Source organism: Pectinophora gossypiella, chromosome 3 (genome assembly GCF_024362695.1).
Source record: "Pectinophora gossypiella chromosome 3, ilPecGoss1.1, whole genome shotgun sequence".
NCBI classification, from domain to species: domain Eukaryota; kingdom Metazoa; phylum Arthropoda; class Insecta; order Lepidoptera; family Gelechiidae; genus Pectinophora; species Pectinophora gossypiella.
The window spans coordinates 14,294,999-14,309,854 of NC_065406.1; the positions used below are offsets into that span (position 1 = coordinate 14,294,999).

General features: G+C 36.8%; 1 protein-coding gene across 11 annotated transcripts in view; it reads right to left on the reverse strand.

Annotated features, from left to right (window-relative positions):
• Window positions 1–14,856, reverse strand: part of LOC126382071 (anoctamin-1) — a 53,855-nt gene that overhangs the window by 20,902 nt on the left and 18,097 nt on the right. For 10 of the 11 annotated variants that reach the window (XM_050031776.1, XM_050031773.1, XM_050031783.1 and 7 more), the window contains 9 exons: window positions 13,744–13,960; window positions 12,349–12,414; window positions 9,366–9,434; window positions 6,239–6,399; window positions 5,295–5,463; window positions 4,537–4,657; window positions 3,293–3,404; window positions 2,337–2,497; window positions 1,294–1,430 (listed from right to left, as the gene is read on the reverse strand). In XM_050031776.1, coding sequence (XP_049887733.1) covers window positions 1,294–1,430; window positions 2,337–2,497; window positions 3,293–3,404; window positions 4,537–4,657; window positions 5,295–5,463; window positions 6,239–6,399; window positions 9,366–9,434; window positions 12,349–12,414; window positions 13,744–13,960 — 1,213 coding nt within the window. The remainder of the gene's footprint in view (window positions 1–1,293; window positions 1,431–2,336; window positions 2,498–3,292; window positions 3,405–4,536; window positions 4,658–5,294; window positions 5,464–6,238; window positions 6,400–9,365; window positions 9,435–12,348; window positions 12,415–13,743; window positions 13,961–14,856) is intronic. The other variant, XM_050031775.1, reaches the window with a different exon arrangement.

A 14,856-nucleotide genomic window follows, 5' to 3' on the forward strand; every position in this document is an offset into this window, starting at 1 on the left:
TGTTTTGTTGAACAGAATAAATACAGATCTAAAAGTTAATACCAATTTATACTTCATCAGACTTAACTTTGGGAAATATCCCGCTGGCTGGAGGTCGGTTAGAAAACTTTGTATTTCCGTTTTTTTAACGGAACAAATTCTGTTTTCAGGATAATTCAGTAGAACAAATTCAGATCTAATTCTCTGCATCACTCTTATGTCTCCCAGACAGGGGATCCCGCTGAGTGTAGACATATTTCATCATACATAAAACATAAATAGCCTATATACATCCCACTGCTGGGCACAGGTCTCCCCTCAATCAACCTGATGGGGTATGAAGCATACTCCACACTGCTCCACTGCGAGTTGGTGGAGGTATTTTTACGGCTAATAGCCGGGACCCACGGCTTAACGTGCCCTCCGAAGCACGGAATCAACTTATTTTTTTCAGACAATCAGGTGATTCAAGCCTGTAAAGTCCTTACCAAACAAAGGACAGTCTCACAAAGTGATTTCGACAATGTCCCCATCGGGAATCGAACCCACTAAGGACACTACTGAGTCCGACTCCGTCCGTGGGGGTAATGTAGTAAGCCTTCTCGCAGAGCGATACCTATGCTCGGGCCCTATGCGTGAGTAGCGGCATAGCCGTGAAGCCAATTACTACACCACGATGGCAAACCAAATATAATTAAACTAGCTTTTGCTCGCGACTTCGTCCGCGTGGCGTGATATAAAAAAGAGATCTTTGTGTGTGTGGGAGTGCATGTCAAATTTCAAGCATCTAACTTATGCAGTTTAGATTTTTTTGATACAACATTTTTTCCCGCAACTCCCATTTTTCAAAATACAGCCATAACTAAACTTTATATTTACTAAGGTATGCATGCATGCTAGATTGAAAACATCTACTCGTATCAGTCTTACGCAGTTTAGATTTTTTCATACAAATGTTTTTTCCTGCTAACTCCCGTTCCCGTGGGAATTTTGCAATATCCTGTTGCAGCTAAGCTTTAAGTTTACTAAGGTACCTGCATGCCAAATTTCAAGCGACTAACTTAAGTGGTTTAGATTTTTCATACTTTTGTATACTTTTGTATTAAATCCTTTTGGATTTTCCTGCTAATTCCCGTTCCCGTGGGAATTTCGGAAATTCCTTTCTTAGTGCACCTCTACGGTACCTAAGCTACGTCCCTTCCAAATTTCAAGTGCCTACGTTTAGCCGTTAAGGCTATGCGTTGATATGTCAGTCAGTCAGTTTCTCCTTTTATATATTTAGATAAAAAATAATAATGTTAGGTTAGTATGTACCTGAGTCCGTTTGACATGGGCCAACCTAGCTAAGTACTGCGGCCGCGGGTGTTCCTCGTAGACGTCGAACCCGGTGAGATCCCAGCGGTGGGTCATCTCAGCTGAATACCTCTTCCATAGCTCCAGGAAACACGCCGCTGTAATACACACAACAATGCAGTTACAGTTATTCTATTTTCTAAAAGTCTCTGGACAATCATCGTGTTTGCAACACTAATGTACATAACACATACAGGATGTTAGTGACATCGTAACGAAAACTTTGAGGGATGATTCAGGTCATGATTCTAAGATGATATCAAGTGGAATTTTCCGTCGCAAAAGTATGAAACGGAAAATAATTAAAAAAAAAACAAAAAAAAATCATGAATTTTCCGACAGGAAATTCCACTTGATATCGACTCAGAATCATGGTCTGAATCATTCCCTTCAGTATTCGTTACGGTGTCACTAACACCCATACGTACTTGTATAGCCACCTGTATGTACTTGTATGGGGTGTATGTAGTGACATCGTAACGAATACTACGAGGGATAATTCAGCTCGTTATTCTGAGTTAATGTCAAGTGGAATTTTCCATCGCAAAAGTATAGAATTGAAAATAATTTAAAAATAAGTACTAAAAAAGTCATGAATTTTGCGACGGAAAATTCCACTATCATGGTCGAAATCATCCCCTTCAGTATTCGTTACGAAGTCACTAACATCCTGTGTAACAGGAGCTCACGACTATATCCCAATTAGGATAATCAGAGGTACGGTCATGAGCATTAATATGTACACACTTTGGTACCATGTCACATTAACTTTTTTGACAAAATGAACTGTAAGTCTCACTAAATGTCAAATATGTTAGTGCGACAGAGTCCTAAAGTGAATACATTGTATTGATCATGACTGTACATCCTTCGCGAGATGAACTAAGCACCCATACATCACCTTTCTGTTAGACCAACGTGATAGGTAGTGAGTTGTATCGCCGTCTATAATGGTCGAGCCAACTGTGTTAGTGAAAACTGCACTTAACATAAATAAAACTTACCCCAGAAACTCATGAAGATAGCAAAGAACACAGTGGTGGGATTGTCAAACAAGTACGTTATCCGAGACAGGAGACAGGTATCCTTCAGGTCCCAGTACTCGCAGAAGTAGTCGCATAGCGGACACATCTTGATCGTAGAGTTGTAGTTGCAGATCTCTTCGCTGGAAGTGGGGGAAGAATCGGTGAACATAACAGGAGATTAAGAGGGAGAGAAAAAGAGAAAGAAAGAAATATAAGTAAATGTTATACACAGCTTAGTACGAAAAAAACCCCGAACGGCCTCAGTGGTCCTGTGGTTTTAGCGTTGGGCTCACGATCCGGAGGTCCCGAGTTCAAATCCCTGTGGGGACACATCACGAAAATCACTTTGTGATCCCTAGTTTGGTTATAGGACATTACAGGCTGATCACCTGATTGTCCGAAAGAAAGATGATCCGTGCTTCGGAAGGCACGTTAACTCGTTGGTCCCGGTTACTACTTACTGATGTGAGTTAGTAGTAGTTACATGAGCCATGTCAGGGGCCTTTGGCGGCTCAATTGTAACCCTGACACCAGGGTTGATGGGGTTGGTAATCCTCACAACCCACACAATAGAAGAAGACGAAAGAGACAAATGATATCGTTGTCTTATAGTGAAAAACCATGTAAGCGGCTCATTAATCACATACATACATAAGGTCACACGTATTTCCCGTTGGGACAGGCAGAGACCACGGAATTCTTACCCAGGTTTAATTTTCAGTTTATTCTACTTGGCCTTTATTTTGACGTGACTTATTGCAGATTTGCCGCAGATGGCATTAACTACTTGGCCGGACAAATCTAACTGGCCGTAATCCGTTAAGGTGTAAGAGAATGCGCACGGGTTGTCTGTCTCACTCGCTCGTTAGGCGGCGGTATGAAAAAGATTTTTGCATAAATTTTCCGGGCTGTGGTACCGCTTAAAAGGAACTTACCTAGGTTTATTGGAATACACGGTAGCCCCGGAATATATGACGCATATGAGACCCACTATAGACGCTGGTATCAGCATGTGTGTATAGAAGCCGAGCCACGCGAAGTATAATCCTACAAACAAATATAAAAAAAACATCCACAAATCTACAAATTTCCTTCCATAACCTGAAAAAGAAATAAATCTGTAGTCTATATATCATAACAGAAACCAGAAACAGTTCACCTAACAGAGACCAGCTGGTCTAACAGAAAGCTCGGTGAGGTGTGGGTACTTAGTTCATCTTGCGATATACCTCTGACTACCCCAATTGGGATGTAGTCGTGAGCTTCTGTTATGCTATATATCATTTTTAGGGATTACTGTGTAAATTTAAATAAAAAATAAAATGCATTTATTTCGGGTAGGTACCCATCTTGTAAGATAACTAATGGTGCTAATTCCTGTAAATACCATCCAATTTCATTTTAAGTTATACCTGTCATTTTCTAATCCTCCGAAAAGGAAAGGGACGGGTAATCGACAAGCATAAAAATTTATGGAACACATGTCAATTTTAAGCACAAATCTAAAATGACCCTGTAAAATTTTTGCATTGGCACGGACCGGTAATTGTCAGGCATAAAATTTATGGAACAAACGTCAATTGGGTCGTGTACTAGGTTCAAGATAAATTATGAAATTCTGATTACTAAATAAAGACACATCTAAAACTAACGAAAAACAGTTTCTTTTTTCTATTAAACTTATTTATGAATTTTAATCAAGAAAAACGTAATAATAAGTCCGACATTTTGTCACGTTTTTCTATGACGTCACAGAGTGCGTTTTCATACAAATTCCATAGTAATTTCCTATTTTGACGTTTAGTAAAAAGTAACTGATTTGACTAGTTGGAAACTAGCCTATTTAAGGCAGAAATTCTAAAAAACCCTCCAATGCCTATTTTATTCGCCCGGGTTAATCATTCATTCACTTTAAAATTAAGTTATCAATCATCCGTCTCTTTCCTTTTCGGCGGGTAAGAAAATGACAGGTATAACTTAAAATAAAATTAGGTGTTTGCAGGAAGCGCGGCTATAATATTTATGAATTCGTTATAATCTGGGAGAGGCTAGGGTGAACAGGCATTTGCTAGGTAAGCGTGATCCATCCTAGACCACATCGCCACTTGCCATCAGGTGAGATTGTGGTCAAACGCGAGCCTATTTTATTTAAAAAAAATAATAATTTCAAAATGCTTACCGATTTTAACGCCGAAGTAGTCTTTCACATAATCCAAGGGTTGATATTTGAGACATTTGGACACACTCGCCCACTCCGTGTACAGCAGGTACCTCATGGAGCCTGGAGTCCTGATGTCGCCCTGGTGACAAACAAGGCATTTTACAAAGACAGACATTTTATATATCTTCTTCTATCGTGTGGGTTGTGAGGTGGAGTACCAACCTCATCAACCCTGGTGTCAGGGTTACTATTGAGCCGCCAAAGGCCTCTCACATGGCTCATGTAACGACTACTACTTACTTACATCAGTAAGAAGTAACCGGGACCAACGGCTTAACGTGCCTTCCGAAGCACGGGAAGATAGTGATGAGAAGAAAGTTCACTGCTTAGCTGGTCTGTCCCCCCCCCCCCTTTATAACGTAGCATGGTTACAATGACAGCAAGACAGAGATATAGTACATCGCATAGCGCGAAAGAGACGAAAGATATGATTTTTGTTTCTTATAGCACTCACCCGTTCCTTGCCGTGTCTTTGACGAGAGATAATGTCACTCTAATCATGCTATATTATAAGGGGTATAAGAATTACGTATATCTTGCCCACTCATCAGAATCAAGAGAATCAGTCTCTCTTTATCGTTCACCCTCTCCCTCATTCTCTTACGGTTTAATTTGTCAAAAATGTTAATGTGACATGGTTTAAAAGTGTATACATATTAGTACTCGTGACCGTACTCTGTGTGTAGTTAGCTCAGAATGTAAAAACAAACACTTACGTCATGTAAAGGATAAGCAGCGCTATACGTGCAATTAGATATGAGCCTTGTTATGCCGAAAGCAAAGTCGTCATTGAGACTCTCTGAGAACTTCTTCCTGTCTAGAATGAACTGTACGATGCGGGACCGAATCGACGGCGTCCAGAAACAATCCGATGTTGTGTCGAATCTGAAATACCATACGAAGATATACATAACATACATAAACAGCCTATATAGTGGGACGTCCCACTGCTGGGCACAGGCCTCCCCTCAATCAACCGGAGGGGGTATGGAGCATACTCCACCACGCTGCTCCACTGCGGGTTGGTGGAGGTGTTTTTACGGCTAATAGCCGGGACCAACAGCTTAACGTGCCCTCCGAAGCACGGAATCATCTTACTTTTTCGGACAATCAGGTGATTCAAGCCAGAAAAGTACTTACCAAACAAAGGACAGTCTCACAATGTGATTTCGACAATGTCCCCATCGGGAATCGAACCCGGACCTCCAGATCGTGAGCCTAACGCTCTAACCACTAGACCACGGAGGCTGTTATACGAAGATATAATGATGATTAATAATAATGATGAATAACTCGTTATAAACAGCTGGCGGCTTTTCATAGGATTGAGCATACCTGGTTTTGTTATACCATAATCCGTCCTAGACCACATCGTCACTTACCATCAGGTGAGATTGTGGTCAAACGCGAGCCCATATTATTTAAAAAAAAATATTCAAAAACCACTGCAACCCAAGCTTGGCTGCAAGTATCCTTTCAAAAATGATAGTAAAACATAACAGAAATATATTGATCATTCTGTGTTATTATTTCTTGATGGAATAAAACACACACACACACACACACACACACACACACACACACACACACACACACACACACACAGTGCACAGTGTTTTATACAGTGTTTTTACAGATAAAAAAAAAACAGTTTACTTACAAATACTCCTTATCCTTGGAATAAATAGCGGTGAGTCGATGCTTTCTCTCGGGGAATATGGAGGTGTCCACACGGATTTTGGACATGAACCGGTCCCAACACCCTTCAATTTGGTCCATGAGACTGTTGGTCTTTTCATGGACATCTCTTAAAGCCGAGAACTGGAAACGTTGGTCAAAGGAATTAGTATATTTTTAAGAGATGATTCTGGCAAACGGAAACTTAATTTTATTGTTGACAGCTTCAAAACTATTGCCGTCCTTTACTTACTAGGAGCGTAAGAAAGAGACAGCTAGTTTTAAACCTATCAAACTAAAAAATAAACAAGTTTGTGTCTGCCAGAATCTGCACAATTAAATGACGATCATTCATTAACAGATGTGTGTATATATTGCTTTTTGTATGTTTTTTTTTAGCTGAAATGTTTATGATATGAGCCCTTTAGCCTTGGTCTACGTTTTACAATTGCATAATACACCAACACCATTTTAATTACAAATACTCTAAATACACCAATGATACCAGATAAACATATAACCATAAATACACGTTTTATATGCTTTTATACATTTGTAAACAATGCACCAATGAGAAACAACATCAACATTTAAAATAATTCAAAGGAAAATATTTAAACATAATATTAATAAACTATACTACATAATAATGAATGATAATTATTCATGTATGTTGGTAGGTATGTATAGTACATTTTGACCTAAAATCATACATATCTAAGCATGTTATGCCTTCATCGCATTTTAATTACATTAAGAGCCAATTTAATAATGTCATAATGAATCCCCAAATATTAATATACGAAAAACAAGGACACTCAAACAAGGTCAAACAGTAATCGCATCTACAGAATTAGTCATCGCAAAATACATTGTTTTACTACAGAAACATAATGGTTATAAAAATGTGTAAGTAGTGAGATAAGGATCGATATAACACGCCCAATGGTTGCCGACTCCGTAAATTAAAAACACGTTAGGGATTGGCTCTAATTAAAGTAATTTTAATAATTAATTTCACTGTCCAGTTTATGTTGACCTTATAATCTTTATATACTGTAATGACTTCTATCTATCTACTCGGCCTGTATTCAGGCACCGCTGGTATAGGCCTCCTCTCTTTCACGCCATCCTTTCCAGTCCTGTGCAAGTCTCATCCACTGCTTTCTGGCGGCGTAATGAGTTAAGTATGTAAGAAAAATAAATTACAAAAACAGCCCATTAAAAATACTATATTAATACAGATAAAATGCGCAATTTTAATAATATGTTTTACGAGTTCTGTTTACTTGTAGTTATAGTGAATGTATTTTATTTTGCTTGACTAAAAATATAAAAAATAACGGGTGTTCGGGTTTTCGAAAAACTAGAACGTCCACCACAAAAGTTTTTTTTTATATTTTTAATCTATGTTTAAAAGTAACATTAAGAAAAAACCGCCACCAATATTGCCTGCCACCGCGCCACACTGCATAAACAATGTTTGCATAATGCGGATCCTACCTTTATAATTCCTATTATATACATTAGTATGTGTAGCTGTCTAACAACTATTTTCGCCTACTCATCCATTTTACTACACACGTGTTACACACAGAATAATTAATTTTACATTTTATAAATTGGGTTTCGGTGTACCTACTTACCTAAAACGGTAATATGAATGATAATACAAGTACTGTTTGGATAGATCTTGAGAATTATAGTTTTTGTTATGTATGTAGTTACGTATACATATGCATAAATTATTATATGAAATATAAAAATATAATTTAGTGTTAAAGTATTAATGTTAAGGCACATTGAATATAATATCATTGAAAACCAACATCAAAACGTTTAGATTTAAAGAGGCACAACGATATCTGAAACCAAGCAATAGGTAGATATGATCTCATTTAACGAATGGCCAAATAAAAAAGTAACTCAAAATATTAAACAAATTCTATAAAAATAACTCGTATTTTTTCTATTAATATTGTAGATTTGGAGAATATGGCATTAACTATACTTGCTGGACAAATGGGGAACGCTTAGGGCTTTCACCTGGTACAAAAATTTAAGACGATAGGCCTGAGAGTGCTAATGAATTAAACTATTAAACCTAAATAGGTATTGGTGCTGATTCCAGTATACACCAACAAATTTTATTTATAGCTATACCCGTCATTTTCTTATCCACCGAAAAGGAAAGGGAAGGGTAATAGATAGGCATAAAATTTATAAAACACACTACAATTTTATGCAGAAATTTAAACAACCCTCTCAAAATTTTATGTTGGCGAATAGTTCAACCAAATTATGTTGAAAACACACGTCAAACGGGTTGCACCCTAGCGAGATGCCTATGTGATTCGCCCGGGTTATTCATTCATTTTAAAATTAACAGATCGCTTTCCTTTTCGGCGGATAAGAAAACGACAGGCATAACTTAAAATAAAAATAGGAGATGTCTCTGCAGACATCTCAATCAGGGTCATTTTGTGTATATTCTTAACTAAAATGTGTTGTGTATTGTTGATATCAGATATCGTTTGCTATTTCACGTGAAGCCCATTTAGTAGAGATTACTGACATGCTAAAACTCATCAATACATATCAACTTAGAATATCGTTAGATCGCTTTTGGTTTAGAGCAACTTTTAAGTTCATATCATCGGCAAAACATGTTTAAGAAGAGTGGTATTGTTATTTTAATTTATATTTTAAGAGCAGTTTTCATGCTTATTAATCTGTTAGAATTCAGCAATATTTTAAAAATACACCCTACTCAAATTTGGCGGAAGGAAACAAAAGTTCAGGGGAGCTAAAAAGGCCACATCGAAGCAATTCATCTAAAAAAGCAATATTGATTTTTGACATTTGTTTGTATTGCGCACTTTATAATCGCGCAATTGCCAAATTGCAATATTGCTTTTTTAGATGAATTGCTTCGATGTGGCCTTTTTAACCCCCAGGTTAATATATCTAAAGCAAAAAGAAACCTACTTAATATTTCACTCCTCACTCCCACCTCCAAACTTTTTTTTTGTTATTTTTTTTTATAAGGCCGATGACACATCCAAAAGCACGTTAGCGAAGCGGAGCCATGCTAACCGAGTGTGGCATACCTTAGACATATATAATGCGGCATTCAGTATGGCATTCGTTCGCCCAGTTTTGCGTATCTTACTGCACTCCTACGCAACAAGACATCGTTACCATGGTTACTGTGCATCCGACATGGGTTAACAGTTAACACATCTAGGACGGCTGGACTTAGCTGGATTGCATTCAAGATAAATATATTTATGTTTGTAAGTAAATTATATTTTTAAACCAAAAAAATCCAAATTATTTTTCTGTTGCAATTTATGGAGGAATGATTAAATTCTAAACCATCTATATGTACTTCATACAGTACAATAGCTACAAGATGGCAACGTTGCCAAGAGCCAGGGGGCAATCTCGGGGTCGCAAGTCTCGGCCGCGCAAGTCTCGGCCGCGCAAGTCTCGGCCGTGCAAGTCTCGGCCGCGCAAGTCTCGGCCGCGCAAGTCTCGGCCGCACAAGTCTCGGGAGCGCAAGTCACAGGGGCACAAATCTCAAGGGCGTAAGTCTCAAAAGAAAGAAAGACTTACTAAAAAGTATAGATTTTCTTCATGGAGGCTTTCTATAATATATAAAGTAAATATTAAACACTAATAATTGCAATTATCTTATGGCAATTTACATGTGGTAAATTGCCTTGAACTATTTCTATGGAAGTCATTTCCACGCTGATTTAAATCATAAATGAAGATGGAAATAAAATAAGATTCTATCAACGACAAATACGCGTGATCTTATGCATATTATCATTAAATAAATATTCGATTTTTAACATACAGGGTGAAGGTGTTTGTTATGTCTCACTATTGGACGATTTCATTAATTTTATTATTACAACCGAAATAATAAAGACTTGTTTATTTTTATTGTTTTTTTTAAGTTACGGCAATGTGTCGATGAGTGTCATCAAATGGCAGGAAACGCAACGACCAAAAACTATTGTTGGCATCCGCAACAAAATTATACTTTATACATAATTTTCTATTTAACTTATTTAAGAATTTTAATCAAGAAAAACGTAATAATAAGTCCGACATTTTATCACGTTTTTCTACGACGTCACAGTGTGCTTTTTCATACAAATTCCATAGTAATTTCTTGTTTTAACGTAAAAAGTAACTGATTTGACTGATTGGAAACTAGCCTATTAATACGTTATGGCTAAAAAATAATAAAGTGCAATATCGGTTGTACAGTGTCGGTACACGCCTTAGCTTGTGACAAGATGCGTCGCGTTGTAGCGTTGCTGTACGATGTCTATGCGCAAAGTTTTAATTATACTTTGGTTATTCTTTTTTATTAATAATTTATCTTAAATGCAATCCAACTTATACGTATGGCAGGTCCGACAGAGACGATCTACACTTTCTAAAGTAACAAATTATTGAGAACGGCCCACGTGTAAATAAAACTGAACTGAACATAAGGAACATTTTATAAATATAATTGTTAATGTTACCAATCACCAATAAGGAAAATAATAAAATACTTATGTTAAAAAAAAGAAAAAGAAAAATGGGCGTCAATTTATAATATTTAATAATCATCATAAAATAAAAAATTCAAAAAATTTAAAATTTAGTATCGATCGGCCGTCGACTCGCAAAGAAGAAAATAATAATCATCATCTCCCTTGCGTTACCTCGTTTTTCACATGGTCCGCTTACCTAACCTGAAGATTTGACAGGTCTAGTTTTTTTACGGAAGTAAAGTAAAAAAAAAAAGTAAAAAATATTTATTTACCAAATAAAGTAAAATTAACACAAGTTAATAGCGGGCCCTGCACTAGGGTTTCCCCTGTATCGCAGTAGCCCTATGGTATAACAATTTTTGCGTAAAGATTAAAAATACGAAGTCCGGTGGAGACTCAGGTACCTATATACATTGAATTAAAAAATAATAGGAAATTAAAAAATAATAGGAAGCGATGGCCTGTCTGACTTTCCAACACGAAGGGAAAATATCATCCTCCGAAAACATATTTCTCGGGTATGTAGGTTTCCTCACGATGTTTTACTTCACAGCTGATGATCATTTATAATTATGAAATTAATTATGCCCAATATTGAAATTTCAAAAATCGAATTACTGACACCATTAATCAAACATTTTATTAAATAATCAAAATAATAAAGCGTAAAATATAAAATAATTTATTTTAATATTTTCCTACGAAGCGATAAGCCGTTGGGTATCTACGGGACCTATGAAGCCATACCAATAGTCCTGCATACTATACGTATACTGCGTTCTCACCATGACGTCATGAGAGGAAGAGAGACAATAGATATCAACCAATAGAGAGAGATAGAGATCAATTGTTTGATTGAACACATTCATTAGATATCATCGTCTTATAGCGAATGCATGTTGCAAGCGCCTTTTTTTAAAAAAAAACACATTCTGATGCAATTTTCTATAAGAAAACCTCGATTTCTCTAAACGAGAAACTAGTTTATCTTGTGCGAGGTTTTGTTAACAAAAATCACATTGGAATGTCATTTTTCAAAAAGGCGCTTGCCTCGTTTTCTCTATTAGTCGACGATATATCGATGATGTTCAATTACTTGTAGAATGAATACGTTTAGTCCATTTACGAAAAAAAATGCAATATAATCAGTGACGTGCCGTTCCGGAGTGAGAATGTTCCCATTTTAAAAACTCTTTAATAGTAAGGACATTAGCTGCTTTTCTTTTTCAAATTGTTCTTTCTTGTACTCTAGTCTTATCTAAAGATTAGGTAATAATGCTTTTGTTACATAAGTTGTGCGCCTTTTTACTGCGCGGAAACGTTCCCAAAGTGGGAAAATTCCCGGAAATGGTTCAGCACTGAATATAACCTAAAATTTATATTCCCATATTATTGTCTATGTACTAATGGTTGATATTCCGTCTTGTTCTCTCGTCCACGTTTAGGTAGAAACGCAGTGATATTAGTAAACATCTATAAAATCATAACGACAATTATTTATTATTTATAATAATAACAAATAACATGTACATACCTTCATTGGCATCCTTAGTTTTAAAATCTCACTGTAATCTCTTAGCACTGCTAGTGGCGTGTGGATCTGAAATTAAATAAAAATTATATAGTATATAATAATACATAAATACAAAGCTTCTATGCTAATGTGAGGTGGAATACCAACCTCATCAACCCTGGTGTCAGGGTTATTATTGAGCCGCGAAACGCCCCTGAGATGGTTCATGTAACGACTACTTACTTACATCAGTAAGTAGTAACCGGGACCAACGGCTTGACGTGCCTTCCGAAGCACGGATCATCTTACTTTCGGACAATCAGGTGATCAGCCTGTAATGTCCTAACCAAACTAGGGATCACAAAGTGATTTTTGTGATATGTCCCCACTGGGACCACTTTCATTTTCCAGGGAAAAAATCCGTCAGAGGGTTTGTGTCCTTTCCAACATTATAATGTGCGATAAATATTTATTATGCTATTATGGACAATTCTTATGGACGACTGACTGATCCCTTGTCACCATAAGGTTCATACATACATGCATACATAAACTCACGCCTATTTCCCACCGGGGTAATCAGAGATCACATACCACACACATATCTATGGGACTCCGTTTGCTTCAATCCTGACACACTTCTCTTGCTTCCTCCACATTCATCAATCGTTTCATACACGCATGCCGGTTCAGAGTAGATCGTCATGAACCTTTTCTAAGGACATCTCCAATTTGGTCAATGTACGTCCTTCTTGGTCTTCCCTGCCAGACCTACCACCAACAAAAGGTAAGGTATAAGGTTCATTATAACCATTTTTAGGACTTCGTATCAACAGTGGCTGCAAGTTGTCTTTGATAATTTGTGGCGTTTATAATGGTCGCGCCAACTGTGTTAGTGAAAACTGCACTTATGATAAATTAATAACTTATTGTTGCATGTCCGGTACCGGAGTTCGAACCGCCGCTTCCCACCACAGGACTACAGTGACTATATATATATAATGGCACCGATTCCTGTAGACACCTCCTAATTTTACTTTAAGTTATACCTGCCATTTTCTTATCCATCGAAAAGGAAAGGGACAGATGATTGACAGCTCTTAATTTTAGGAAGAATGAGCAAATGAATGAATAACCCGGGCAAATCAAAAAGGTATCTCGCTGGTATGCAAACCGTGTGACGTGTGCTGTCAACTTAATTCTGTCGGGTTATTAGCCAATGTAAAAATTTTAGACGATTGTTTTATATTTGTGCTTAAAATTGACATGTGTTCCATAAATTTTATGCTTATCGATTATCCGTCCCTTTCCTTTTCGGCGGATAAGAAAATGACAGGTATAACTTAAAATAAAATTAGATGGTGTTTACAGGAATTAGCACCACTATGTTATTATGCGACAGTTATAAAAACCTACCTTAACAAAATGCAATCCATGCAAATGCTCAGGCGCCTCATATTCCAGCTCCAAGCCCTCACTCTGGAGGTTCATTTCAAAGATCTTCCTCTGTTGATAGGCTTCAGTAGTGGTGGCATCCTCTTTGTTAGCCTCCCATACCAACACGTAGTCTATGGAGCGTACACCGTCGTTGAACGTGAGGGAGGGGTTGTTCATGACTCCACTCATTACTATGCTGAAATTTGTGGTAAGTTAATTTACAATCGATTTCTTCATCAACAGATTACTAGGAGTAAGATATATTATGATATTTTGAGACGTATAGTTATGACGTATAAGGCGAAGTGCTGTTTCGATTTTAACTGGCACCATCTGGTATAAAATTTTTGAAGTAAAAAGTAGGTTCCAGTTCCAGATAGTTACCTGAAAGTTTTCTAATACAAAAGACGTATTTGCGAATTACGTAATAATCACTTTCTTATTTTAAATGATAAATGGAAATTTGGTAAAGTGGGAAACCGTCTAATACGTCTGATTCTCATGAACTTTCAGAAGTTAGTAAAACTATTTGAATTTGTAAATTTAATAACAGGCCCTGTTAACTTGCTAATGATTTTTAAAGCATTAATTACATTCGTATATGTTATTGGTTTGTTAATTTGATTAATCACTCGGATCTGAGTTAAAGACGTGCCAAATGCTATGTCATTGCGTAAAAAAATATTTTCAGAAAGTTAAAACTGTAAGATATCGTCGTAAGATTAAAAGACCCATTGCCATAACCAATCTATATACTTGCTTCCATATAGACATTAGCCCACAGACCCTTTGACATAGACACATATAAACATATAAAAGACAAAATGGAACATATAACATACAATGCGAGACAAGATAGATACATATATTTAAAATATGGTGCATGATGAAACAGTGGTGCCAATTCTGGTAGACATAACATCGCTTTATTTTAATCTGACTGCTCTAAAAATAGTGTTGTCCTTCACTTAAGACGAGTGCAAGACAGAGATGGATCTAGTTTTAGAACTTACAAACTAAATTAAAGTTGGTGTCTGCCAAAATTAGGCACCAATATCGTGATATAGATACTTATGTGCAATTATTATGACT